This window comes from Diadema setosum, chromosome 10 (assembly GCF_964275005.1).
Source record: "Diadema setosum chromosome 10, eeDiaSeto1, whole genome shotgun sequence".
Taxonomy (NCBI): Eukaryota; Metazoa; Echinodermata; class Echinoidea; order Diadematoida; family Diadematidae; genus Diadema; species Diadema setosum.
Window position 1 is genome coordinate 29,930,715 of NC_092694.1, and position 14,325 is coordinate 29,945,039.

At 35.6% G+C, this 14,325-nt stretch overlaps 1 protein-coding gene across 1 annotated transcript; it reads right to left on the reverse strand.

Moving 5' to 3' along the window:
• Window positions 1–5,253: 5,253 nt before the first annotated feature.
• LOC140233931 (uncharacterized) lies at window positions 5,254–12,249 on the reverse strand. Its single transcript, XM_072314020.1, has 3 exons — window positions 11,118–12,249; window positions 7,611–7,718; window positions 5,254–5,282 (listed from the first exon to the last, which is right to left on the reverse strand). Exons 1-3 carry the CDS (start codon window positions 12,247–12,249, stop codon window positions 5,254–5,256), a joined length of 1,269 nt encoding a protein of 422 aa, XP_072170121.1.
• Between the last annotated feature and the right edge of the window lie 2,076 nt (window positions 12,250–14,325).

Here is a 14,325-nt window from a genome sequence, read left to right on the forward strand (position 1 = left end):
ACCTATTGGTACATGTATGCTGTATTTGTATAAAAGATGCATTTATTGTGTATCATGTCATTCCTATGTTGTCATATGCTAGTATACATTCATTATTAATAATGGTGGACATTTCATAGTGCTTTTTCCATTGGATACAAAGTGCTATGAGATGTCGTCCCTGGTTGTCATAGGAGATAAAATATATTACCAGGCTGCGACAGTACAAGTGCAGTGCACTTCTAGGGATAACAAAATAAGTAAGTCTTCAAGTCACATATTACATGACAGTGAATTTCTGTGGAGTAGCCGCTATCATCATCATTTTCCTCTCGGGTTTCCTTGCGAGATTTTCTCTGCCCAATACAATTCCTACCAGACATTCTGGCACCCCACAATGAGTTGATTCATCCGTAATTTAACTTCACAGGTATCAATATGTAAACATGCTACAGTACTGTGATTGTGATGTGTTATTGAAATTGCTGAATCATGTGATGGCATATCCTTCCCTCAAAGCATCTTTAATGTCAACACATTACTTTTTAAATCTCTTTTGATTAAAACGTAGCAACCTGATTTATTATTTCCAAGCAGCTTTGTGAAGTACGTTTCACATTCAAAAAGAAAACAATGTCCATGACATATTTCTGTTATTACAGATAATGGATATGGTTTGCATCTTTTGCAAAGAAACATCACCTGCTACAGTTGAAATTGGGGAGAAGGGGCGGAGGACACTTGTGATGTCAAGTTTAGAACGTGGTGATGGCTTCCATGAGATGTTTCAGAATGCAACACCACTACGAATCCACGCTGTTTGTCGCAAGAATTACACAAGGAAATGTTCCATAGTGTCTTTCTCAAGACATAATATATTTAGAGATTTAAAGTGCATATTGAGGTAACTTAGTCGCAGGGTCATGAGAAAAACAGGAAATTGCAACCATCTTTGGCGCCATTTGGGATTTTGGGACGAGTTCAAGTGGTTCTATTGGTATAGATATGCATGTCTCAAATTTGCGAATAAGAATCTATCTAGATTCCTTGACTCCCATAACATAAAGACATTTTAGTGTGCATAATCGGGTTACTTAGTTGCAGGGTTATGAGAAAACAACAATAGGGAAAGGGGCATTTCGGGCGCCATTTTGAATCTCAGGATTACCTCAAGTGGTTTTATTGGTAAATGCGTGTTTTAGAAAAATTCCCAATAAGTATATGATTCATTTCATTGAGTCGCAAAACATATATTAAGACATTTAAAGTGCGTGTTGAAGTACCTTGGTGTAAAAACAGAAACGGCAGCAATTTCAGACGCCATTTTAAAGAGCTTAAGCAGTTTTATTTGTTTTTGTGTGTTTCAAAATCTTCCGATATATACTGTATTGTATTTAGTTCCTTATGCTTCAAAACATATGTTTAGACATTTAAAATGTGTTATAGGTAAACCTACTTGCAAAGTTATGAGAAAAAGAGGAAATGTCGGCCATTTTGGACGCCATTTTGGATTTTTGGGAGAGCTCAAGCGGTCTTATTGGTACTTGCGTGCTTCAACGTCTCTGAACATGTATTCTAATGAGTTCCTCATACTTCAAAACATATGTTTAGACATTTAAAGTGTGTTTTTAGGAAACCTACTTACAAAGTTATGAGAAAAACATGATATGACGGCCATTTTGGACGCCATCTTGGACTTTTGGAAGAACTCAAGCGATCTTATTGGTACTTGCGTGCTTCTACATCTCTTATAATGTATTCTATTGAGTTCCTTGTACTTCAAAACATATATTTAGACATCTAAAGTGTGTTTTGGGGAAACCTACTTGCAAAGTTATGAGAAAAACAGAAGAGGCGGCCATTTTGGACGCCATCTTGGACTGCGGAAAACGCTCAAGGAGGATTTATGAGGACTTTTAGTATGTTATGTTACACACATTCCTGGACCTTTCCTGAAAAAAATCAGCTTGTTACCAAAAATGTCCAGGTTAAACCCTAATGCTCTTGGACTAATGTTGCTGACAGTGCTTGTCGTTTCACACCGTCTTTCCATAATCCATGTAAGGAAAACTTACAATGTTGCTCAATGACTGCGCTGTGGAATATATTACATTCTGTTATGTATTGTAGTCCCATTAAGGTTGAAGACTGACAGCGCACGCACACACGCACAAGCATACACACCCTCAAAATTACTTTTCCACAAGGTGCCCCCCCCCCCCATGTCTCGGCCCACGGTACGCCATTGTGTACATATATATATATATATATATATATATATATATATATATATGTATATATATATATATATATATATATATATATATGTGTGTGTGTGTGTGTGTGTGTGTGTATGTGTGTGTATGTGTAACATAATTATGTATGGTCTATCGTGAGCCCCCTCCAATATTTGCCCCCAATCCAAAACTGCTTCCGGCGCGCCTGGATGTGAATGAATATAATAATGGATTAAGCCAGGGTATACTTGTGTAAGGTACCACAGTTGTACGTCTGACGTATCATATCACATACTCACATTATAATTTTCATGATACCAGTACATTGCAGTTCGGTCTTTAACATGGGAGGATTATGAAAGATGAGAAGATTCAGTAGTAATGTTGGGACGTATTTCAATACTGTGCCTCCTTTATGGTATAGGCCTACTGTATGGATATGTTTGATCAGTTTGTGTGAATCGTTGATATTGAGTTATGTAAAACAGTTGCTACAGTTGCTATAGTTGGTACACTTTGATAAAGTGACCTCTGCTTGCTGTTGACAGAGGCATGATGTCGAGCGGAAGCTGGTGTGTCCTGACGCATTGCGTGCTCTAGTCTAGTGCGAGACATGTGGGGACCCACGTGCCTTACCACATATCATCATCCAACAACAACACATCACACCACACCACAACAACGAACACCATGCCAACCCCCTTACATTGTCATACATAAGAAATGAGAAAGTCACTCATTTGTGTCATGCGATACAGTATATTGTCATACATAAGAAATGAGAAAGTCTCACATTTGTGTCATGCGATACAATATGTTGTCATACATAAGAAATGAGAAAACCACTAATTTGTCTCATGCGATACAATGTGTTTTCATACATAAGGTAAAAAGTCTCACATTTGTGTCATGCGATACAATAAGTTGTCATACATAAGAAATGAGAAAGTCTCACATTTGTGTCATGCGATACAATATGTTGTCATACATAAGAAATGAGAAAACCACTAATTTGTCTCATGCGATACAATGTGTTGTCATACATAAGGTAAAATGTCTCACATTTGTGTCATGCGATACAATAAGTTGTCATACATAAGAAATGAGAAAGTCTCACATTTGTGTCATGCGATACAATATGTTGTCATACATAAGAAATGAGAAAACCACTAATTTGTCTCATGCGATACAATGTGTTGTCATACATAAGGTAAAAAGTCTCACATTTGTGTCATGCGATACAATAAGTTGTCATACATAAGAAATGAGAAAGTCACTCATTTGTGTCATGCGATACAATAAGTTGTCATACATAAGAAATGAGAAAGTCTCACATTTGTGTCATGCGATACAATAAGTTGTCATACATAAGAAATGAGAAAACCACTCATTTGAGTCATGCGATACAATATGTTGTCATACATAAGAGTTTGGATTTCTTTTTATTGACATTAATCTTCTTTTCTTAAAACAACAAAATATGCTTGCCCGTCGGGAAGCTCGTAGCTTTGGTCGTCGACAAGATTAAGGTCATTTAGATAACATGCTTCACCAGATGAAAGGATCTTTGATGCGGTGAAATGGCCGTCATGTACAAAAAACCCATGGTGACTAATTATTGCGACTTGTCGGAACTTTTCGTGGCCAACTTCAACAATTTGTGACACCATGACAGTGTGCATTATTTTCTCAATACCTTTTATGCCTTTCGTGACCCTCTCAATTTTGCAGATCAACACTCTCGGTAATGACAGAAACTTGTCAAATTTTTTTCGCACTCTCCCATGGCAGTTTGGTTGGCAACAATTTTCTTCAGACATATGTTCTCTTCTTTCAAATTCCTCTATTAGCGAACTTAAGTTACATGTTTTATCTCTCCAGTGGCTTCGCAAATCCAAAAACAGATGACTTTCTTCTTCCACTGTATATGTTCTTGACAGCAAACAGTTTTCGCAAGTTTTTAGGTAACTAATTCGAATATTTGTGTCAATTCTACATTCTTTTATAACAATATCCATCCACTCCCACGCCTTTCCGACTTGACCTGGTGTTATCCCTATAGCCGTCTCTGCTTTTTGGAGAGTTTGTACAATATATTTTCTATCCGCATTACTCAGTGTCATTCCAGTTTGAACGATTGCGAGGGAATTGTAAATGCACTCTTCGAGTGATGTCTCATCATTTAGCATTAACACATCCCCATCTCTGTTAATTCTATTACATTTAGCTCGAACCTGGCGTATTTGTAGCAAAGGATTCATCACTGCTTCAAACCAGCAACAGTTTTTACACCTTATCCTGTGAACGATTTCAAAAGTTGCTTGTAGGATTGTTTCGTCAGATAATATGTCTGTGTGCTGTAAATTTATTTCGTTTGGTTTCTTTGGCTTATTGTAATTGATTTTAACGTATGGCTTCAAATGGTCTGCCAAGTCCCAAAATAATAGTCCTGACCAAAGCGGAGATGTTTTTAGGAGCACTTGAATTGCCTGCAAAAACTGAGGTCTATAAAGATCGTTATCAGACTTGCCATCATACAACCTCATGTCTTCCAGCACGCATTCAAATATACTATCTATAAATGTTATGAAGCTTTCTATTTTTATTACACATTTGTCTCTACTCATTTTTTTCTTTAAAATGTCTTCTCTATTCTTTCTTAATAGAACACATGTTTTCCTTGCTCGCACAATTTTCAGTTGAAGCATAGAATACGCGCTGTCAGCAAGGGGAGTCCATTTACTGGACATTGTCAATACAATTATGCATCGTAGAGTGTCCGTAAACTCATAAACCGTGTCTGAATGAACAAGAAGGCTACCAAAAGAACTCCATTCCTGTACTTTTCCTGAATAATATTCTCTACATATTTTTGTGATATATTGCTTTGTGCATACAAGCACCATTTTATCATAAAAATCTACATGTCTTCCTTCGTCCACGCCTTCTTTTGGGAGAATCCGAAGAAGCCGAGAACCCGGATCTTGCCTCACGGCCAAAGTGGTCTCGAAGCTGACGTCCTGTCTCGTCTTGTCGGTCACCCTCTTACGCTTCCTAGCGGTGACCCTGAGTGATAACGAGAAAACGGTTTAAGATTAAAACAGGTAGGCAAATAAGGCAATAAAGCTTACAACTGCAAGAAAACCCGATCTCTTCCCAACTCCCTGACCTTATATGGCACGAAAATTATGACCTTATTCTACAGACACCTTCAGCATTGGTGCGTTCGATTCCCATGGTCAAAGACATATCCCGAGCGCATTCTAGAAATGAATGCGACTTGTGGATCTGGTCGAGTCTGGCGTATCTCAATGTCACCACCAGGGGCTGTAGATCCAGGAATTCCGTAAAGGGAAGGCGCCTTTACAAAATTAAAGGGGGCGCAAACGTCCCCATTTTTTCTTGTATTTCTTTTTTCTTTTTAACAAACAATGGTCAGTGGCGGATCCAGAGGGCGCGCGCCCGGTGCGCCCCCTCTGGATCCGCCACTGACCACTAATACTGTCAATATTACTTGCTTTATTGTTTGCATTTATTCTGACTCTCCAGTGAAAATAAAGCAGAGTTGCATTATCATAAAGAATCTATCTAGATTGATAAAACAAAATGCGTAATCTCTTGTGATACTTCAGCATACTGAGTATGTATGTGTGTATGCACAAATCCTAAACCTTATTATATTGATTCCGTCAGCATGAACAGCGCTTGACTTTGCTAACGAAATCGTGGAAATGATATTCAGTTTTTGCCTCGTGTGAAGAAGAATTACGGCAGTACTGTGAACATTCAGCGTGCGGGTAAAGTGTTTGTTTTGGGGTCATGTAACATTCCCTATCCATTCATATCGGAAACAACAATAGCATGTAGATGAGACAAAAAACAAAACAAAAACGGACAGAATTGGGTAATTCATCCATAATATTATGTTACTTACTTAAAAAGGATATTACAGTTTCGGTTGAGATGAGGCTTCAGATTTCCTACGTGTTCGATGATTAATTTTTTTATTTTTTTTTTTTAGATAATGAGAAGCATCTCATGAAATATGAAAGAACATGTAATTCCAAAAGATATAGAGTTTATTGGATGAAAGTTAGTTTTGAAAGGGCCGACATATCAAAAATCAAACGATCCAAATAGAAGGTGGGACCTACCTTTTATTAGGATCGCTGTGTTCTACAATGCTTTTGGATATATGGCTTTTTTTTTTCAATGCAAATAACAAACGCTGGGGAAGGGTGATTATGAGAAGTGTGATTGTTTGGGGCCTAATTTTAACACTTAGGGGTTATTGTCAAGGGAGGTAACTATACTGGAAATGCCCAGAATTCTGAAATAAGGTAGTGTTGACGGTATAAACAATAAAATACCGTACGTCGAAGAAACGCCTAAACACAACTGGTGGCAGTGATAGGCATTGTCGAACTATAATTCGACAATGTCTATTGACATAGTATTCCGTCAATGATTTATCAAAAAAATATCTAAGTGGACATCATTATTGGCAATATCACGGTTACTCCTTGACTTTTTTTTTAAATAGCAGAACTTAACCTGAGTAGTGGCGGGGGGGGGGTGGGTTGGGTGGGAGATTGCCCTATGTGGGGAATTGTCCAAAGGGGAATTGGCGTTGATGATAATGGCCCTAAGAGGTTTGTTGTCCTGATAGTATCTTTCTGGGCTTAGTTATCCGGGAGTACTTATCCAGGGGGAACTGTTCTAGGGGAATTTCCCAGGGGATAATTGCTCTGAAGGGTAGGGTAATTGCATTTGGAGGGTGGTGGTGGTGGTGGGGGGGGGGGTGGTAATTGCCCTAGGGGAGAATAGTCGGGGGAGGGATATCCTGGTGGTAGTCAACTGGAGGGTAGTTTTCCGGGGGGGGGGGGGGAGTTGTCCTAGACCCCCAAATATGGTATAAGGTTCATACTTTTGCCAATAATATATCCCTTGTGCATCAGAGATTTTCATCATTATATAGCTTAATCCATTGAAAATAAGTTCTGAGAGACAACCTGTTTCTTTACAAGAGTATAACCATCAACTAGTCATAAGCACAACAATTCATGATTACTTGAAGAATTTTTGATACAGCTAGTAAAGCCGTTACTTTTCGAGAGTTTGTTTTCTGATGGGTCATCGTTTGTGTGCTATACTTTGACTATCTTAAGGGAATTTGGGCAAGTATCCGAAAGGAGAGCTATATTAAAGTCTTACACTTATGTTATCATGTCCAGTAGATTTGCTATTAATACCTTATGGTGCAATGTTCATAAATCCAAACGTCCTAGTTTGCCTCACCATAAAGTTACAGAATGAAAAAAAAAATAGGAAACATCTGAAAAAAAATATATATTGCAATGTAGAGGAATGGAGAGTAGGTTTGAATTAATTTACCGAGTGTGGAGAGACGAAATCTCACGCTGGAAGGTATAGGGAAGGGTAACATGTAGGTGCAGACGCTGCCTCCACCCAAACCTCTCTCTGAGAGCACCTGCGAGACATCTGTCAAAGTGAATGTAAGCAAGAAAAGCAAAGTATTTAATAAATATCATATTATTTAGACGAAAAGTGTTGACTAGTCTGACAACTGGGCAAAACGTTTTTCAATTCAACTCAATTCAATCTGTTTTATTCACAATACTGCCATGGCAGCCAAGTGGCTGAATTGCGGAGTGACATACAGCTGTGTGTACAATGAAATACAAAATATCATTATTGCTGTAATACAATACATAATAATATACACACACGCATACAGTATATTCATAATTATTTGATAAAACTATGACGAAATAATAAGTTATCTCCACGGTATAAAGAATACAAACTAAGACGGCAAAATCACCATGAATAAAAGATATCAATTGCTAATTTATTATTCACCAGATCAGAGGAGCTACAACATCGATCACATCTATGACGAATGCATGTTGAACATCGAGAAACATGCATTACATGTGACAAAAACAAGAGCAGAAATGTAAGTACATCAACACCCATTGCGCTCAGTAAGCGTCCAAAGGCTGTGTAGATAGACAGCCAATTGGCAAGTAGAAGGTAGCCAGCGAAATGGAGGAAATAAGATGAAAAGAAAGAAATGACTGGTAGTAACTACATTGTATTTTAACATTACAGAAAGGATTTGAAACATGCTAAAGCATGATTGGAGTCGGCATGTGACACTTGCTGTAGACTACAAGCATGCGAAAATTCAAACGTGATTTCCTTTTTAAACAGCCATATTAGGTGTGGATAAATTGGAATATGACTGAAAATTAATATAATTTGAAATACTGGTACTCTTGCTGGCTTTTATTTCCTGAAAGTAAATGTTTCATTCTGTTATTTCATGGAATGCATATCATTTCGAAATACAAGTAGTAATCAAAGCTCTGGTGTATTCTAGTACCCCATTCTATAATCGGTACTACTTTCTTATTGTGCATTAGGCTAGTGTACATGGGGGATTTTTTACTTTAATTATCACAGGATAAATCATATCAAAATAAGTGTAGCATAACTTTTCAACAAGCAATAGCCTGAGCAACAGAACATAAAGAGTAACTATTCATGTTTACAACTTCTCAAGTGCTGCAAGTGTTTGTGGAAATACGGCACAATTCTCAACAGTTGGAATTTAAAAAGGACCTTTTGTTTGTTTGTTTGCTTTTATTTCTGCATTCAATCAAATGCAATTTGAATGCAAACTTCAAAAAGTACAAAGACAAAGAATAACAAGTGCAATGAAATGAATCGATAACAGTACATAAATAGATTCACATAGGTGATTGCATTGAGCAATGTTGATACACAGAAACATGAAATAAAATATACAGTATTTTTCAGTAAACAACAGAGATAATTGAATGCAGGAGACCACCATCATAAGCGATTAAACTTGAAATGGATGGAGGCCTCATAAAATGACTATCCAACGACATAACTCTCTTGGAGGAAGGTGATCAGGTGAGTGCAGTGCAGTTGCAGGTGAGAGTGCAAGATGCAGTTGAAGGAAGAAAATAGAGATTGACAATAAGATGACAATCTATACTATAAATATTTGTTAGCTCAGTTGGTTTGGAGAATATAATTGTATCAAATATCGTTTAAGTGAAGCTTTCAAAGAATAAATACTTGAACAAGACTTTATATTATCCGGGAGATTATTCCAAATATCCGGACCCGAATATCTTATAGATTTATGTGTCACTAATAATTTGGGATTCAAAAGGTGGAAATTTCTACATATACGAGTAGGGTACGAATGGACAGAAGTATTGAACCTAAACATGTTATCAAACGATGATGGAAGTTGATGATGTATATATTTGAACATAATTACTGCTACTTGAATAATATTCAAATCAAAAACCTTCAATGTTTTAAGCTCATGAAATAAAGAATCAGTATGAGCCAGAAAATGCGATCCTGTACAAATACGTATAACTTTCTTTTGTAATTTAAATATAGAATTTATTTTGGTAGAGCCGCAAGTACCCCATACAACATTGCAATAACTTATATATGGGAGAATTAAGGAATTATATAATAGAAATAAAGTTGAACGAGGAAGAAAGAACTTCAGCTTGGAAATTATCCCTATATTTCTAGAAATACACGTTGTAACATGATGTAAATGCTCATTCCAAGTCAAACTTTCATCTATATATACTCCTAGAAATTTTGAATTCATTTTCTTTTCTAATGGGATATCATCAATGTTAATATGTATCAACGTATCTTCATTATGAGAATGAAGTTTGAAATGAATAAAATGAGTCTTTTTTATATTCAAAGAAAGTTTATTAGACTTAAACCAATTTGATACTTTACTAATTTCAATATTTAGAGTGTCATTTAAAATCTTAAGATCTTTATGAGAATAAAATATATTCGTATCGTCAGCAAATAGAACAAAAGAGAGAAGAGAGGATGTATTTATAATATCATTAACATAAAGAAGAAATAATAATGGGCCTAGAATTGAGCCTTGAGGAACACCACATTTAATTAAAAGGGGGTCAGATTCACAACCATTAAAAATAACATATTGTCTTCTATTAGTTAGATAATCTTTAAGCCATAAATGTGCTTGTCCTCGAATACCATAATGACTAAGTTTCGTGAGTAAAATAGAATGATCAAGAGTATCAAATGCTTTACTCAAATCACAAAATATACCTGCAACATGTTCTTTGTTTGCAAAAGCACTCGTAATTTTGTCATAAATTTGTGTTAGTGCTAAATCAGTTGAATAATTTTTTCTGAAACCATATTGATTGGGAATAAGTAAATCATACTTATTAATAAATTTAAGAAGTCTATTATAAACAATTTTTTCTAAGATTTTGGATATACTAGGCAATAAAGAAATAGGACGATAATTGCTAATTTCATGAGGATCATCTTTTTTATGTACAGGATTTACTTTCGCTATTTTCAGCAGATCAGGGAAAATACCTTGTGATAAAGAAAGATTAAATATATAACTTAACGGTTCTGCGAGTGGATAAACTATTTCTTTCAATAACATCATACTTATCTTATCAGAGCCACAAGATTTAGAGCTATTTAAAGATTTAGTGATACTAATGATTTCACTGGGACTTGTTGGATTAAGATAAATAGACTCTTGATTTTGGTCAAAAAGATAATCTGTAAAATGAGCAGAAGTATTGCTAATTTTAGTAGCAAGTTCCGGACCGATATTAACGAAAAATGAGTTAAATGAATTAGCATACATATTGGGATCATTTATTTTAATACCGTTTAATGTGATATCATCCGCTGGCGGAGAATCAGGCTTTTTACCTAGGACCTCTTTAATAATTTTCCATGTTGCATTAATATTCGAAGAAACCTTTTTCATTCTGTCAGAAAAATATAATCTGCGGGATAAACGAATCAATTTTGTCAATTTATTTCGATAAACTTTATACATATTCAAATTATATTCAGTTGGGTTACGAATGTGTAACTTATACAAAAAATTACGAGTTTTTATGGATTTCAAAATACCTTTTGTAATCCAAGGATTTCTTGGTTTATTTCGGTTAATTCTTATTCTGCATAAAGGAATATTATTTTCATAATAATATAATAATTTATCATTAAAACATTTATATGCCAAATTAACATTGTTAATACTATAAATATCTGTCCATTCCTCTAAAAATAAATTCTGTTTCAATAATTCCACATTACGTTTTGACTCTTTATAATACCATATTTTATCATGTAATTTATTACGACCCACTTTACATTCACAAATTGAAAATATTGGTAAATGATCAGAAACTTCAGAACATAATATACCCCCCATAATTGTATTATTATACACATTCGAAAATATATTATCAATCTGAGTTGACGAGTGTGGATTTATCCTGGTGGGTTTATTGATAATTGACATAAACCCATATGAATACATTAAATGCATAAAATTAAGGGAATTATTGTTATCGGATGTGGGCGAAAAGTTAATGTTGAAATCACCAAAAATAAAAACATGTTTACTTTCATTACCTATCTTATGGAGATATAAATCCAATTCATCACAAAATAATTCACAATTCAGATCAGGAGGTCGATAGATTAAACCTATAATAACATTTTTAGAGAGTGGGTTCTCAATTTCAATAAATAACGTTTCTGCATATCTTAACGTGATTTCAGAACGGATTTTGAACTGTAAATTTTGCGCAATATAAAACGCAACACCGCCACCCCTTTTTCCTTGACGATCAGCCCTAACTAATTTATGATTGGGTAAATTAAAGATATCTGGGGAGTTTTGATGTAACCAAGTTTCACTTATTCCAATAACAGAAAATTCAAAATTGTTTAAAGAGTGCAAAAGATTTTCCAAATATTCAAAATTTTTATTCAAACTCCTAGAGTTTATATGAAGAAGTGAAATATTATCTGAACTATACGATACAATATCATTGAATTCAAGGGGTGTGTAATATTTACTGTCGCGCACAGGCATAACGTCATCAGGAATATCAGGGGTATTCATATGTGACGCCATTCTGTAATACAGAAATGTAAATTACCGGAGATTTGAGAGACAACAACTGCATAGGTGCTAATGTGCATTTTGCAAGTGCATACTACTGTGCAGGTGTGTGTACAAAGTGCAAATGTGTGTGGGGTTTCAATATACAATACAAAATTTGGTACAATTAGACCCATCTTGGTCACACTTACAATAATTACTAGTACGCAATTACAACAGATCACCAGGGGATAGCCGGACCACTCAGTATAAAGGTGTTGTGCTTTAAAACACGTACAGACAGAGAATTGAAGGACCGTGACAATTGCTCAGTTAAAGTTCAGGGAGACTTTCCCGTATACAGGGGGGGGGGGGGGGAGGGGGAGGGGAGTAAAGGGGAGTAAACAGTAAAGGTTCATTTCTTGCAACATCTGTATTGGCTATTGAATGTGGGACTTTTAACCATGCACCCATTAATACACGTATCAGAGGAAAAAAAAACAGTACAAATACTGAATGGAAATCAGGGTGTTGATAGCAACCCGTTTAACATGCGTCAAACGCAGGTGCTACTTGCAGTGGCTTAATTACCATTGGAGATCAGTCGGTCGTGGCGCGAAAAAGCAGCCACGCCTCGTGTCGACACACAACATGTGAACGATTATACATTCATGGAAACTGCTTACTGTACATGTATAATACGGACGTCTTATCAATGGGTTCGGAGTTTCAACAGGTGATTCGTAGAACAAAGGGATTTTTTTTTTCGGACAGTTCACAGTAGGATAAATATCTGCCAAAGCGGTGAGGGATGTGCTGTACTAAAAATAATAATAATAATAAAAAAAATCGGAGTTCAATACCAAAAAGTGTGGGAGGTTTAAAAGAACCATTTACCAGTTATAAATTAAAAGAGATTAGTGACTTTCTTTAAAAATTTAAAGTTGTGGGTTCAAAAACATTTTGAAACTATGAAGTGAAATATGTGGGTAGAAATGTCTGGCTTCAATCAATACGTGAAAAAATGAGGTACTATAAACTGTCACCATACTTAAAGTCATAAGAGCTACAACGTAGTGAAGCGCCTGCCTTCAGTGAACAGAGATACAACAACACGATAGATTGCAGGTAGAAGTACACGCACAGAACTGTATACTTCGGGTTTCACTCTGTGCAGGTTATCAAATCAATTCAAAAGCGTACCCAACATTCCGTATTCGGTGCATGGTTCGTGAACGTACCGGTACATGATCTGTCTAGAATAAGAGTACCGACACCATGTTATGAAGAGGCACATGATGTGATATCTTCTCGTGAACATAAACTATTCTTTTGTATTGTAAGGGATTTGTTTTGTTTTGGTTTTTAGGGAAAAGGAAAAGAGAACAAATATCATTATGCATTGTAATCGTCAATAAAATGCTGAATTTTTTACTATCATATAAAAAATGGCTGAAAGCGAAATTAGTTAATGAGGAAAAATGATCTCAATCCATGAGAAAAACTTTCACGTTAGAATGTATGCTTAGATAATATTTTGCTGGATGATTCGAGGATATCGTCATTATCATATAGAGCTTTGGTTTGCTTTGGTGAAAAATATGACAATGCTGACACGATGACATCAACGAAAATGTATTAGTGACCATAACATCTTAAAGAAAGGGAATAGATTATGAGTATGTCTATTTATGATCCTTATAGCCATTTGTGTACAAGTAAATGTCATGAGTCTTTAAAGTTTTGAATTGATGATACATAGAGCATCAACGTTTATATTTATATTCTTATAATGACTAATGTAGGGTGTATCTACCATAGGCCTACTATCTGTGTAGTTCTAAATAGAAAGTTATTGCACATTATCAGCAAAGTGAAGAAAATACACAGTAACGAGATAGTAAACATTGTAGGTTAAGTATTTCATTGCTTTCATGTGCATGGTGGGAAAAAAGAAGTGATGATTCTTTGATTGTATTCCATTTCGGTATATCATGGTAATGAAAGAAAAAAAAATTCAAGTGTTATAAACACCAGCTGGTTTCACACTGAGTGGGTACCAATCCACATAATACATATACGTACACAAGTGACATTTTAGTGCATACG

Excerpts from the sequence above, each read along its gene's own strand:
- LOC140233931 (XM_072314020.1), bottom strand. The coding sequence starts at position 12,249 with ATGGCGTCACATATGAATACCCCTGATATTCCTGATGACGTTATGCCT. Across the intron at positions 7,719-11,117 it reads TAAATTGACAAAATTGATTC|ATGTCTCGCAGGTGCTCTCA; the intron begins GTTTATCCCGCA and ends TCACTTTGACAG. Across the intron at positions 5,283-7,610 it reads ATTTCGTCTCTCCACACTCG|GGTCACCGCTAGGAAGCGTA; the intron begins GTAAATTAATTC and ends GTTATCACTCAG.